The sequence below is a fragment of the Cinclus cinclus genome, chromosome 5 (assembly GCF_963662255.1).
Source record: "Cinclus cinclus chromosome 5, bCinCin1.1, whole genome shotgun sequence".
Taxonomy (NCBI): Eukaryota; Metazoa; Chordata; class Aves; order Passeriformes; family Cinclidae; genus Cinclus; species Cinclus cinclus.
In genome coordinates, this window is record NC_085050.1 from 5,537,897 (window position 1) to 5,550,441 (window position 12,545).

The 12,545-nt window shown below is 45.1% G+C and overlaps 1 protein-coding gene across 1 annotated transcript; it reads left to right on the plus strand.

The window, feature by feature from the left end:
• The first annotated feature begins 5,135 nt into the window (after positions 1-5,135).
• On the plus strand, positions 5,136-10,421 carry LOC134044196 (T-cell surface glycoprotein CD8 alpha chain-like). The gene is made up of 6 exons (XM_062493311.1): positions 5,136-5,181; positions 5,629-5,988; positions 6,581-6,664; positions 7,046-7,162; positions 8,115-8,145; positions 10,376-10,421. Exons 1-6 carry the CDS (start codon positions 5,136-5,138, stop codon positions 10,419-10,421), a joined length of 684 nt encoding a protein of 227 aa, XP_062349295.1.
• Positions 10,422-12,545: the final 2,124 nt, after the last annotated feature.

Here is a 12,545-nt window from a genome sequence, read left to right on the forward strand (position 1 = left end):
TGACACAAATATTCCTGAGGGCTGTGATTGTATATTCCTGCCCTAAGCAATGAGCTGCAAATGACATTCCTGCTATTAAAATACATGTCTCAAGTCAACTGGTTGCAGGAGGAAATGAGTCAGAGCAGGGGTGGAACAGCCATTACTAAAATAGATGCCTTTCCTCAGGTCCTGTCAGTTTAATCTGACACCCATCACTGCCAGAGCCAGGATAATTTTGATACAATTAAAAACATGGGTCACATCCCACTGTGCAGAGCCCAAGGTGACATCCTCAAGGAGATGCCAGGGGAAGGAAGCTGCCTCAGTGTAAATTCTCCTGGTCCCCAAACGTGGATCACTCCTTGCTTTCCTAAAGCTGGAACACAAACTAAGATTGAATCAGGGTCGAACATCTTTCCTGGCCATTATCCCTTTTGCAAGAGGGATAAATGTTCTCCTGTGAAAAACCACAGGATCTGTTGTTGGGATAAATGTCCTTGTGCAGGGTGAACATCTAAGGAAGATTAAAGTGTCCAGCATTAAAGAATGAGATAATTGGAAAATTAATGGTGTTTCAGAGGAAATGGATGTGGAATTTTGTAACAAACGGCTTCCTTAAAATGACAGATTGTAATGAGATCTCATATTTAACAATATAAAAACGACTGGTTTGGTTCAAAGCAGAGGTTCATCCAGAAAACCATCCTGTCTCAGCACTGGCTGTGAGCAGATGGCTAAGTAATAATGGCAAGAAAATCATATATGACACTCTCCCTTAATATTCAGTCTATTTTTAACTGAATAGATTTCCTGAGCCTGTTGCTGTCTATTGAGTAACCCACAGTGAACCTCTCTTCCAAGCATTTGTCCAGGCTCTGCATCCACTGTGTCCTTTGTCAGGGACATCCTGGGGTGGAGGATTTATTTTGCTTTCAGCCTCGCCCACCATGATCTGCTGACCCTTACATTCTCTATTGGAAAAGGCAGAGAAAAATCAATCTCTCTCCACTGGTTTCCAGCCACTCCTTACCCTGGAGATGTTTAGTGTAAATCCATTTAAATCATGTTTTCAGGGTAAAGAGTCCTAGCCACACAAAATCCATCCCAGACCTCTGATCCTGATTTTGTCCTGCTCTGAACCTTTTCTTGCTCCACTACTTCTTATTTGTGTCCCCTCTGTGAGATGAGGGATGAGACCAACACACAGCATTCAGGATTTATGCAGTGCATTGGATCATGCCTTGGCTATGGATGGACCACTGGACCATAAAATGACAAAGCTGTGTTCTCTGTTTTATATCCAGTTTCCTTCCTACCTGCTGATACTCAATTTGCTTTCCCTGCTGGGCCAAGTGTTGATGTTCCCATGGTAGTACCTGTCTTAAATTTATATAGAGTTAGAAAAACATTACGTGGTTTTTTGTTGTTATTTTTTTTTTTAATTCTACTCTGAGTCTGTGGTATTTATATTAGAGAGGCAGAAAACCAGCCTGTCCACTGTTAACTGCAGCTGGGGCACTTGCAGAATATACTGTCACCAGTCCCCAAAAAATATCATCACAAATTGCTGATTTGCTGAATACCAGCACAAATGAGCTCTGCAGCATCAAGAGAGGAAGTTTCCCTCAAGGAAAACTCATAGCACATCCAGGCCTCCTACCAAACTTTCAGCTGGGGTGCCAAGAAGCCTGGACAATATGGAGATTTTCAACCCTGTGGTCAGTCACAGGGCTGCGCCAAGAAGAGGTGAGAGCACAGCAGTGTTTGTGGTCCGCATTCTGGACTTTGAGGTATGTGACAGAGTATGCACTGTATGCAGAGTATGCACACAGAGTACCCAGAAGAGTGGGCAGTGCTGGCCACTGAATTGGAAACATGCGGCTACAGTGGAAAAATAGTGTGAGTACCTGGTGGGTGACTCTTGCACTTGACATTCTGCACACCCCTTTAAGTGCTGCAGCTTTGCAAAGAAAAGAGGGGAAGCAAGGGGCTCATAAACCACAGCTTCACTTCACACCGGAAAAGCTATGTGCTAGAGTCTCAGCCTGGTGTTTTTCCCTCTGTTCAGAAAACAATGCTTGTAATTTGCGACTAAATTTTGAAATCTTCATTGAAACTTTCCATTCCTCGTTATGGATGTGGAATGGAAAATTTTAATGCAGTCCTTCAAGGGTTAAGAGCACGAAGAGTCAACGGTGCCGTGGCAAAGACAGTCTGGGGTCACCCCTCAGTGACCACCACTGACCCCTCATGGGGATCCAACAGCACCTGCTCATCCTCAGGAATGTGGCTAGGCAATGGGATGTCCTTGTGGAGCACTAGGAGACACCGCGGGCAGCAGAACAATGGACCTGTCAGCACAGTCATTTATTTGGGTTCTCCTTTTGTGTTCACTGACCGTGGCAGTGAGACTCCCACGTCCCCAGAGCAACTCCAGCCACTGTGAGACACCCAGGCAATGCCTGCTGTGGCCGACACTGAGAAACTGAAGAGGTTCCCACCCCATGAAAAAGTCACTGAGAGCTTTCCACAAAGTGACTGAGAAATCAAACATATCCAAAACTCAGCATGCTCTCCAGCTCTGGTGCCTCAGCTCCCTCGTGTTTCCCATTCCTTCTCTGCCAAGTGGATGTGAGGAAGCACAGAAAATGAACTCTAAATTTACTTCCTGCTAAGCCCTGGTCAAAAACAGGTGAATCCTTGTTACTCTGTCTTATCCCTGCATGATTTTGTCTCTTGTCTCCTTGCTCCTGTCTTCTACTAATCATTTGATGTTAATTAAATACAGACCTAGGCTGGCCCTAGTATATAAAGATAAACCTCAGTCGTAAGCAACTGAGGTTGGAGTTCAACAGCAATCAGAGTCCTGTAACCTTAGCTGTGAGTAAAATGAAACTTATATGTAAGTTTTGGAGAAAAAAGAAATTACTTCTATTTTCTAATCAACCTGTCTGTTCTCCTGACTTCTCTTATATGATGCTCTGCAGAAGTAACTGGTTGTCTGAGTATTTTTTCTTCTTTAGTCGTATCATATCAGCGACACTACAACAGAAATTACTAGCTAAATTACTAATAAAGCATGTTATTAATGCTAGCATTCATTGATTTGGTTTAGGTCCTCAGTCAAACAATTAACAACTTATTTTAAAATACTGTATTGAGGACAAACAGGCAAACCAGAACATATGAAAATCAAGGAGATTCCTTAATAAATCTGATTACCCACCTTCTCCCCCCAGTTTTAGAGTTGGCCATCAGCATTAAACTTACATTAACCAAACTAAATTATTTATACTAGGGTTGATTTTAAATTAGAGTATTTTCCTAGAGGTTTTGCTTGTCTTCTGGAGTATTTCCTAATCAAATTATTACCACCGTGACTTTATTTTTTCTTCTTTGTTGCTATGCAAAATAGAAATTGCTTTGTACTACACAAAACCTTATCACAGAAATCAGTAAAAAAGCGATGTGTGGCAGCCCTCCTTCAGCTATATCTCCCAGCTGACAATAAGCTTTTGCCTTGCCTTTGAAGGATATATTCATTAGCAGAGGAAAAGGTGGCCTTATCTGGCTGAGCTATAAATGAGCTCAATCTGTGAGCAAACAGTGCCAAGATCAAGGATAACTCTGCACAGAGGTGAGGAATATCTGGGTGCCAGTTTGGTACCCTGGACTGATTAATGTAAAATTGACTATTTGTCAGAGACAAGAAAGAAATTAGATATCCCTATAAAGAAAGGCAGTAGCCCTTCCTGGATGATCTTTTAATTTACAAGTTCTCCCAGCACATCCACCACCACATCTCTGAAGACATGCACTGCATGCTCACTCTACAGCAGAGTGACAACCTAGAATGGATGAATTTTTTGACCCATCCTCTTTGGCCAGTACATTCATTTCCATTTCACTTTTATTTGCTTTATGTAAGGTAGACATCAAAGTCTGCCAGCCTAACAGAAGCACAAATTTTACATATCTCAGCAGACCTAACACGAGCTTTCTTCACTCATCAACATACATTGAAGCCCAGAGAAATAAACCCAGGTCCTAAACCATTTTCAGTGATTCAGCTCTGAGCCCCAATAGAAATGGCATCAAATCCAGCAGCGCCTATTTTCTGACAGATCCAGGAAAAAGGGGTTTTCTTTGTAGAGTGGTAATGGAAAAAAAGCAAAAACAAACAGACAAAAAAACCCCAAAAACACATAGATAAAAAATCTACAGGAAAGTCAGGAAGAGAGAAAGAAATCAGACACCAGCCCAGCCCCTCGTGGGCTGGTGAAACTCTTGTTACTGTGTGTGCTTAAAGCTCCAGGAAGCATCACCAGTCCCCACGTGCAAGAGGTCACCTGGAGGCAGCAGTAAGGGCCCTCTCCATTGAAGCCCACAAGGGTTTTTTGGCAGAGAGGAAGCACCTGTGGTGAGAGAAGAGAGCCATGAGCTGCTAAAACAAACAATAAAGCAAACCACACACTGGACATTGGGTACCCATGTGAAGTTTCTGCTCACAGACCACCTGCTCTGCACAAAGAGATTTGCAATTGCAAAGAAGAATTAAACAAGGAAGAATTGCAAAGAGAACAATCAAGCACCTGAAGAACCCAGCTGTGTGCCAGCAGCACGTGTACCTGAAGATAAATGATATGTACATCTATGCTGTGAACCACCTGTGTCTCACTTGATGGGTAGCAAACTAGTCTGGGCTCTGCCATCCACATGAGACCCCCCTGAAAGTGTTAAAGAGAAGGAAGCAAGATACCTGCCAGGAAGAACAAAGTGTGGCCTGCATCAAAAGCATGGGACTCATCCATAACTTCTGCAGAGCTGGAGCTGCTGTGGATCCCCAGCAGGCTGTGGTGACTGATCCTATCTTGGCCATGAGCAGCATCACTCTGGGTCTCTAGGGAAGTCATCCAGGAAAAAGATTTAAGGCACCATTAAGAACTGATCAGGATACACTAGCCCAAATTCTGGACAAGAAAGTGATTTCTTCAGGAATCTTTTTTCTCGTTACGCCACAGATGCCGAGCATCGCCTCTTACTGAAGAGGGTCCTGATGACATCACATCCTCCCCAAAGAGCTGCACAGCCTCCCAAGAGAAGGGACAGAGATCATCTCAGCTGTGCTGCAAGCACGGACACCCCAGGAGAAGATGGACACGTCTGCTGCCCTGCTCCTGCTGCTCGCTCTGGAATTCTGTGAGTACAGACACGGGGTTGTGCAGCCCCTTCACTTCAGCCAGCAAAGGGGATCTGGAGGGGTGGCTGCAGCAGCACCTGCACTGGAAAGGGAGATTGATCCAGTGAGTGGTTCCGGAGGGGACGGAGAAGGGTGGGAAAAGAGGTTTAGAAGTTAGAGTTCATAGGGAGCTTGTACAGCTTATCACTTCAGAGAAGCTGGGAAGGTGTAATGTCCCTGAGAAGGCACTGGAAGGGCAGCACCCATCTTTCAAGACCGGGTGGCTGATTGCTGAGCACCCTCCGTGCACCATCCCAGCAAGGATTCCATGAAAACCTCCACATCATCCAGACAGAGTGACCCTCCCTTTCCATTTGTACTTCCAGCCCATGGGCAGGGAGGGAGGTTTCCTCAGAGAACCCTTTGATTCTTCCCAAATGGTTCTAGCAAGCATTTCTCTCCTGCAGGCTGCCCTGGGATTTACGGCCAGTCACTTGAGATAAAGGTCAGGTCTCCCAGGGACATCACCCAGCTCCAGGTGGGACAGAGGCTGGAGCTGGAGTGTCAGACTCACAAGAACAGTGGTGCATTCTGGATCCGCCAGGACAAGAGGAGAACCCTTCACTTCATTGTCTTCATCAATTCCGTGTCCCGGACCACATTTGGGAATCAGGGAACAGCCACACGCTTTGACACGAGCAAACACAACACAGTCTATAATTTGGTAGTGAAATCTTTCACACCACAGGATGAGGGGAGCTATTTCTGTGTGGTGAATTACAACCAAAGGCTGCTCTTCAGCCCCGTCCAGCCTGCCTTCTTATCAGGTCAGTAACACCTTCACCCAACCTCACTCAGCCCTGCCAACATGCCCAGCACCCCCTGCCCGTGCCCTTTTTAACCAGCCATCCCTCCCACAAACCCCATTTCCCAGCTTGCTCCTGCCCAAGGCATCCTGTCACCAACTGTCCCTCCTGCCAGAGGCTCCCTGCTTCCCTTCTCTCCTCCTGGGACTGCTCCTGCCCCAAAGGCAAGCGTGATGGGGCAGACCCAGCACCATCTTCCCATCCTCACTTCCCCACCCCACCCATGGCTCTGAAGGGAGAAGACTACAGCAAAGTCCACCACCACCCCCTCCTTCCTCAGCACACGCAGGTCCCAAAAGTACTACCAAGCTCAGGGGGCTCAGACTTTGTGAGGATGGTGTCAGAGAGTGAGAAACAAGGAGGCTGCAGCTCCCTCTTGGCTCTTGGGAGACCCTCCTTGGGAGAGTCCCCCTTCAAAATGGGCTCTGTGAAGATCTCCCAGAGCTGATCTCAGGAGCAGCTGTGCCCTGGCAGGAGTAAGAGGGAAGAATGGCAGGAGAGATTTGTTTTATTGTGTTTCCCTACATGCTGAATTCATCCGTTTCACTTACAGCCACCACAGCAGCACCCACCACATGTGAGCCCACTACCACGGGTGGCAGAACTGAGGACCCCAACCTCAAAACTCCAGAGTCAGGTAACCTGAATGGAGGGAGGGAGGGAGGGAGGGAGGGAGGGCTGGACTCTGGTCCACTGATACCAAGGGGATCCTGCAGGCATTTTAGGATGGGGAGGGAGTGAGAAGTTCCATAGAGCTTCTTTCTCACCGATGCAAGGATTAATTTACAGTATTTCATTCACCCTATGAAAGGCTAAGGATGATGTAAAAAGCATGAGCATGCCTGGGCACACCAGGAACGTGGGGAGGGAGGGTGATGCCTTGGAGGTTGGGGCTGCTTTTAGAAAACTTTTGCCCACCTATCCTCCCTCGAGTCCCCATGAAAATGGTTACACCAGAACTGTCTGTAACACCAGCCATGAGCACCTGGTGGACATTCCATCTTCTCTATTCCTGCAGAGAGAAGAATGCAGGAAAGCCTGAATTTCTTCTGTCACATCTTCATCTGGATCCCCTTGGCAGGTGCCTGTGTCCTGCTCCTCATTGCCCTGGTGATCACCCTCGTGCTGTGCCAACGTAAGGCTCACCACAAACCCCTCTAGGTGCACCTCTGGCCTGAAACCACAGCCCTGTCCCTCAGGGAGATGCTTTGGGAGGCATGGATTAATCAGAACACAGCCAAGACAAGCACCAGTGTTAAAATCAGCCTCTGTATTTTAATCCTCCCCAGTAGGATTAGGATGAAGAAGTATTATCAATTTAGAATCACACAGTCAGCAAATTATTTATGTTGGAAAAGATTTTTAAGAAGAAAAATAGATTAGAAAGAGACAGTACTTACTCTAACAACTGTCTTGGTTCATAAATGGATGTTTCAGAAGTTTAAGTCACAGAGCCTGAAACATTCTGACCTAACAGAGTAAATATGTTCCAACAAATGCTGAGTCCCAGTAGCAGCTCGAGCTGGAACCAGATGAGAAACTTCATTATATTATGATCACTGAAAAGACCTCAGCTGCAGTTAATTTCTGCAGCAATTTCAAAGTCCTTCAGGATGGATTTTTACCTTAGTCTAAAATTAATGGCTGGGCATTTTATTTTGCTGTATCTACCCCAAAGTAGAGGCTAAAATGGGGAAGAGCATTGTTTCCTTGGGTGCATGAGATGTGGCATCACTGCCACTCACCTGCTGCAGAAATAATTGCTGCTGAGGGATTTTTAGCAACATGCCAAAGTCCCTGGAGAGAGCAAACAGAAATAATTCACCCCCAGTTTTCCCAGGCTGACCCTGCTGCTTCTACTCACCTTAAAGATTAATTCATGAAAATATTTAAGCGGATTACTGGAGTAACATGAGCTGAAGCACCATTCCCTGGCATGGATTTCCTCAAAAATAGGCTTGGTTTATCTGTTATTAGTCTTAAAGATATCAGCTGCAGGGGAACACCAGCCCTACCTCACTGGAGCATTTCTTTCCTGAGCTGTCACTTGGTACCTTTGAACTAAAACTTTTTCTCTCTTTTCTTAGAAACCAGAAGACGAAGATGCAGGTGTAAGAGGTGAGTGACAGGCATTGGCATTTTTCTCTTCAGCTTGGGAACATCTCACCCTCAAGAGTTAAAGGAGGCAGGTGCCAAGAAACAACCCAAAAATCCTTCATCTGATAGAAGATGGGAGGAGCCTGAGCAATGACTTAAGGGTTGAAACGGAACAGAAGGTTCTCCTGTCCTCTATTTTTGGTTTTCTTTGGGGCTTTTTGTCTGTTTGGGCTTTGTGTTTGGTTTTTGAACTATTAAGTCATTCAAATCACTGAGCTCTGACCCTGCTGCAGATACAAAACATAAAGACAGGAGGTGTTTGTGACAGCCCAAAAACTTTGTGCATCACCCAGTGCTCATAACAAACCACATTTCTGTGCTTCCAGTGCCACCATTCCCAACTTGAACTTGGAGGGAGGTGGGGTGACCATATCTCATCTCCTCCCTTCCCCAAACCATCCATTAGATTTTATTGCTGCACATTCAGATGTCCCCACAGATTACATGCAAGTTCCTGCATCCCAAATCCCCCTCTGCACTATTTTGGACAGGCTTCCTGCCTGTTTCCCCAAAAGGCACTAAGGAGCAGCAGCAGTGAGGCTGCTGCAGCCTCAAGACTCTCCTAAGAAACATCAGTCCAGACAGGAACAGATGGAGGGGAAACCCAGTCTCCAGGGCACACAGGAACCTTCTCTTTATGCTTTCCCTCCTGCCTCCCCAGCCCACTCCTCCCGCTGAGTCACCAGGAAAACACCACCAGACTCAGAATTGCAATTTCCTGGTTTGGAAGACTAAATGCTTTTTTTGCCCACACGTGTTTTGCTTCTGCAAATCGACCTCCCTGCATCTGGTTTGCTCACCTCTACTGCTCTGCAGGAAACCACTTCTGCACTTTTGTAAGCCTTGTGCACCCTGGGGCTTGTGGCAAGAGAGACACCAAGAAGTCCCCACTGCTGCTCAAGGGCAGCCAGGGCTGGGCTAGTGCTTGGAACAGCTGGGTTGCCAAGAAACTTTGAAACAGCACGTTCACACCTCTGGAGCCTCATTCATTGCCAGTCAAAGCATCTTTTAAATCAGATAAATTCCTGTTCCTTGTTATACATCCATGGGTTTTTTTAGTACGAGAGGTAATTGCTATTTAGTTCTCCAAATTAATACAGTCCCTCCCCAACAGTAGCAGGAAATGGATCCCTACAAATTTATTTTTCTTTTAAAGGCAGGTTGCATATTTTTACACTGTCTGTAAAACGGAACAGACTGTCATTTTCACAGGGGATATTTATTACACCCAGTGCTTTCCTGATCCTCATCTGCCTTTCCAGGAGAGAAATGATAAGGAAGAGCTCTTCATGCAGCCTCACTTAGGAGAATGTTTGCATTTTTCACTTATCTCAACCCCTGTTGGCAGCTCTATGCAAGGATGTTCTGTCTCTGTGGGGAGGAAAACACCCAGCAGAGCTCTCCCACTTTGCCCTGATGTCTGGCTGTAAAACAGAAGCCTCAGGAAATCACCTCCTCAAGGATGGCTCTCCTTCAGCAGCCCTAAACTTGACAGAGCTCTGGTTTTACCTATTGTACCATATTTCAGTTTTGATTTAGAGAGCAAAATCTTGCTGCTCTGAGCAGCTCCTGCTTAGTGAAAGGAAGCTCTCTGGAAACTAACTGTGCAATTCACTCCCTTAAAGAGCACCCCAGGATCTGGCCTATGATCCTTGCTGGCAGCAGGATTCATTTTCCACACCAAATTAATCTTCCCTGAAAGGGGGTGCCAAATCTCCAACTCATTAGATTGAGTTTCTATTATTCTGGATGCACGTTGTCTTTCTGGAAAGCCAATCCTTTCAAACTTCTCTACAGGCAACATGCTCCAACAAGAAAAAGTATCTCTGAAATGATAACACCCTGTCTAACTAAAAAAAAAACCACAAACCCTGAGCTCTTCTATCTTCATTCTTTTCTGGATATAAAGAAAGGCTTAATGAGAGGACAGGAGTCAGAGGTAAATTTTAAAAGCCCACTTTATTTTGTAATTAATATTAGATTTGATCATTAGTGTATCTTGAGATAGAAGCTTCTGTTGTCTGACGCTACTTGAAATGGTGGCAGATCTTTCACTTGCACATAAAAGGATTTAGGAACACTTTGCAGCCTCCTCTGGGAGGTCCCTGGCTGCAGCCCAGGGCTAAAGGAGCTTTGACTGCCTTCCTGCTCCTCTCCCATCTGAGTAAACCAAACCCTCTTCTCTCTGTAGACCTGCAAATGGGAAGCCCCCCACAAAACCCAGGACACCAAACTAACACAGACCAGCATCTGCCCCTTCTGCCTTCCAGATCTTCTCCCAGGAGCTACCAGCACAGAAATCCATCTCCCACGTTATCCACAATGCCACTGCACCTCACCCAGTCTGCCCTGACAGGTTTGAAGGGATCAGAGGGAGTACAGACACACAGACAACAAGCAGCACAGTAAAGCACAGCTCCTCCCAAACCCTGAGCTTCTCTGGCAGTGCCAAAGGTCACCTCTGTTCCCAGTGATGGGCTCAGGCACAAGAACCACAAGCCCTGATGCTGACAGCCTCAGTGAGAAGCTGATGAGAAATAAGGACATGAGCTGGACTTTTGCTCAAGGCTGTGTGCAATTTCCTCCAAAAATGCAGCCAGAGGTGGAATTTGCTACACAAAGCCTTAGAAATAATTATCTTCACTCAACACATCATCTTGTTGTGGTACCTCTCTCCTAGGGCTTTTATTGTTTCCTGTAATGGCATACAAGACTGCATTGAGAAGCTAAATATGGATTAAAGGGTCTTATTTTTGAGGTTTTTACAGTCCTGAGGGCTCAAGTTCACTGTTCCCCCTCACACTATCCTTGTTCTGCTGCTACCCCTGATCCACCTACTTCTGCAGGAGTTTGGCCTGAGTAAGGAAAGTGGTATTTGCTTTCTTTTTGAGGCAAATGCCTGAGAGATTAAAAGAAATAATCTTTGTCACTTGTTTTGGGTAAGCCGGACGTTCAACATGTTGGTATTTTGGGGACATATTATAGACTACTGTAAGTTCTGTTTTTTCAGATCTGTATTTCATGTAAATATTTCCTTAGTACACTTGCAATTTAAGAACTGAGATATAAAATAAAATTATTCTAGTCAGATTCATGACCATTATTTCTTTCTCTCTTCAGTTCCTAGTCTCAGAAAAACTAAAATCCTTCAGGAAGATAATAAACAAGGGGTTGAAAAAGCCTTGGCTGAGGAGAAAGCCAGTGTTTTACATACCATCCTGAGCTTTAGGGTGCAGACTTCAGCTTCCAGCTTACCAAAGCCTAAAATCATCTGAAGGCATCTTCCCAGGGAATTGCTGATGGGCCCAGTAACACTCCCACATCCCAGGAAACTGAAGGTGCCTGAGATAAAGAGTTTGTGGGTACTCTGGAATTCTTGTCATGGGGCTGATAAAAGCCTGGCAAAACAAAAGAGTAGAAGAAACCCTTTGATAGTCTCCTCTGTAAACAACATGGGAAGGAGAGAAAAACAAAAGTTATTCCAAACTTACTTGTTTGTGAGAATTAAAGAAAAAAAAATCAGGACTAGATAAGTGTATCTAAACAATAGCAGGCAAATGCTGAATGACAACTCCACAGAACTACACACACTATGAAGAAAAAAATAAATAACAGAAAACCCCCAACAGTGAGGCTATGAGATCAATTTAATTATTAGGTGGTCTCTTATTGAATTAGTGTGAGCTAAAAATTTTCACTTAAAAAGCTATAACTTAGAGTGTTTCTGCCAAAATCAGAAACTTTGCTCATATTCTCATATCCACTTTTCATATTACACATCACACCACATTCCTGTAGCCCAGGCAGAAGTGCAGCATTCTCCTGCTCTGGTGCTGACCCCCACACCCAAATCCTCTTCCAACAGATGAAGAAATAGAAGCAGGGTCTGTTAGCTTTGAGAATTTTTATTTGTTTCAGAAGGGTTGTTTGTTGTTTGTTTTTTTTTTTTTTATTTCAGAACACACCTGATCACTTTTAAGCCCAGTGCCAAACTCGGGAAGCTCTGGGATGGCTCCTGCCTCCCTCAACACATCTTCACACTGATCCTCCAACCCACATTCTGCAGGGCACAGCTCACACAGCACCAGTGACCCTCACACATCTCAGCAGCCCAGCAGCAGCTTTCCCCACTCTTCACCACTCTTTTATGCCCAGTGATATAAACACAGTTCCTAAACCATTTTCCATAACTCAGCTGTCAGTAGCAGCACAAACAGCAGCATCTGTATTCTGACAGACCCAGGAATCAGGAGGCTTCTTGGCAAAGGGCTAGTTAAAAAAAAAAATTTAAAAAAAAAAAAGAAATTAAACTAAAAACTTTACACAGAAAGATAATCAACAGGAAAACCTGTGTGGGCAAA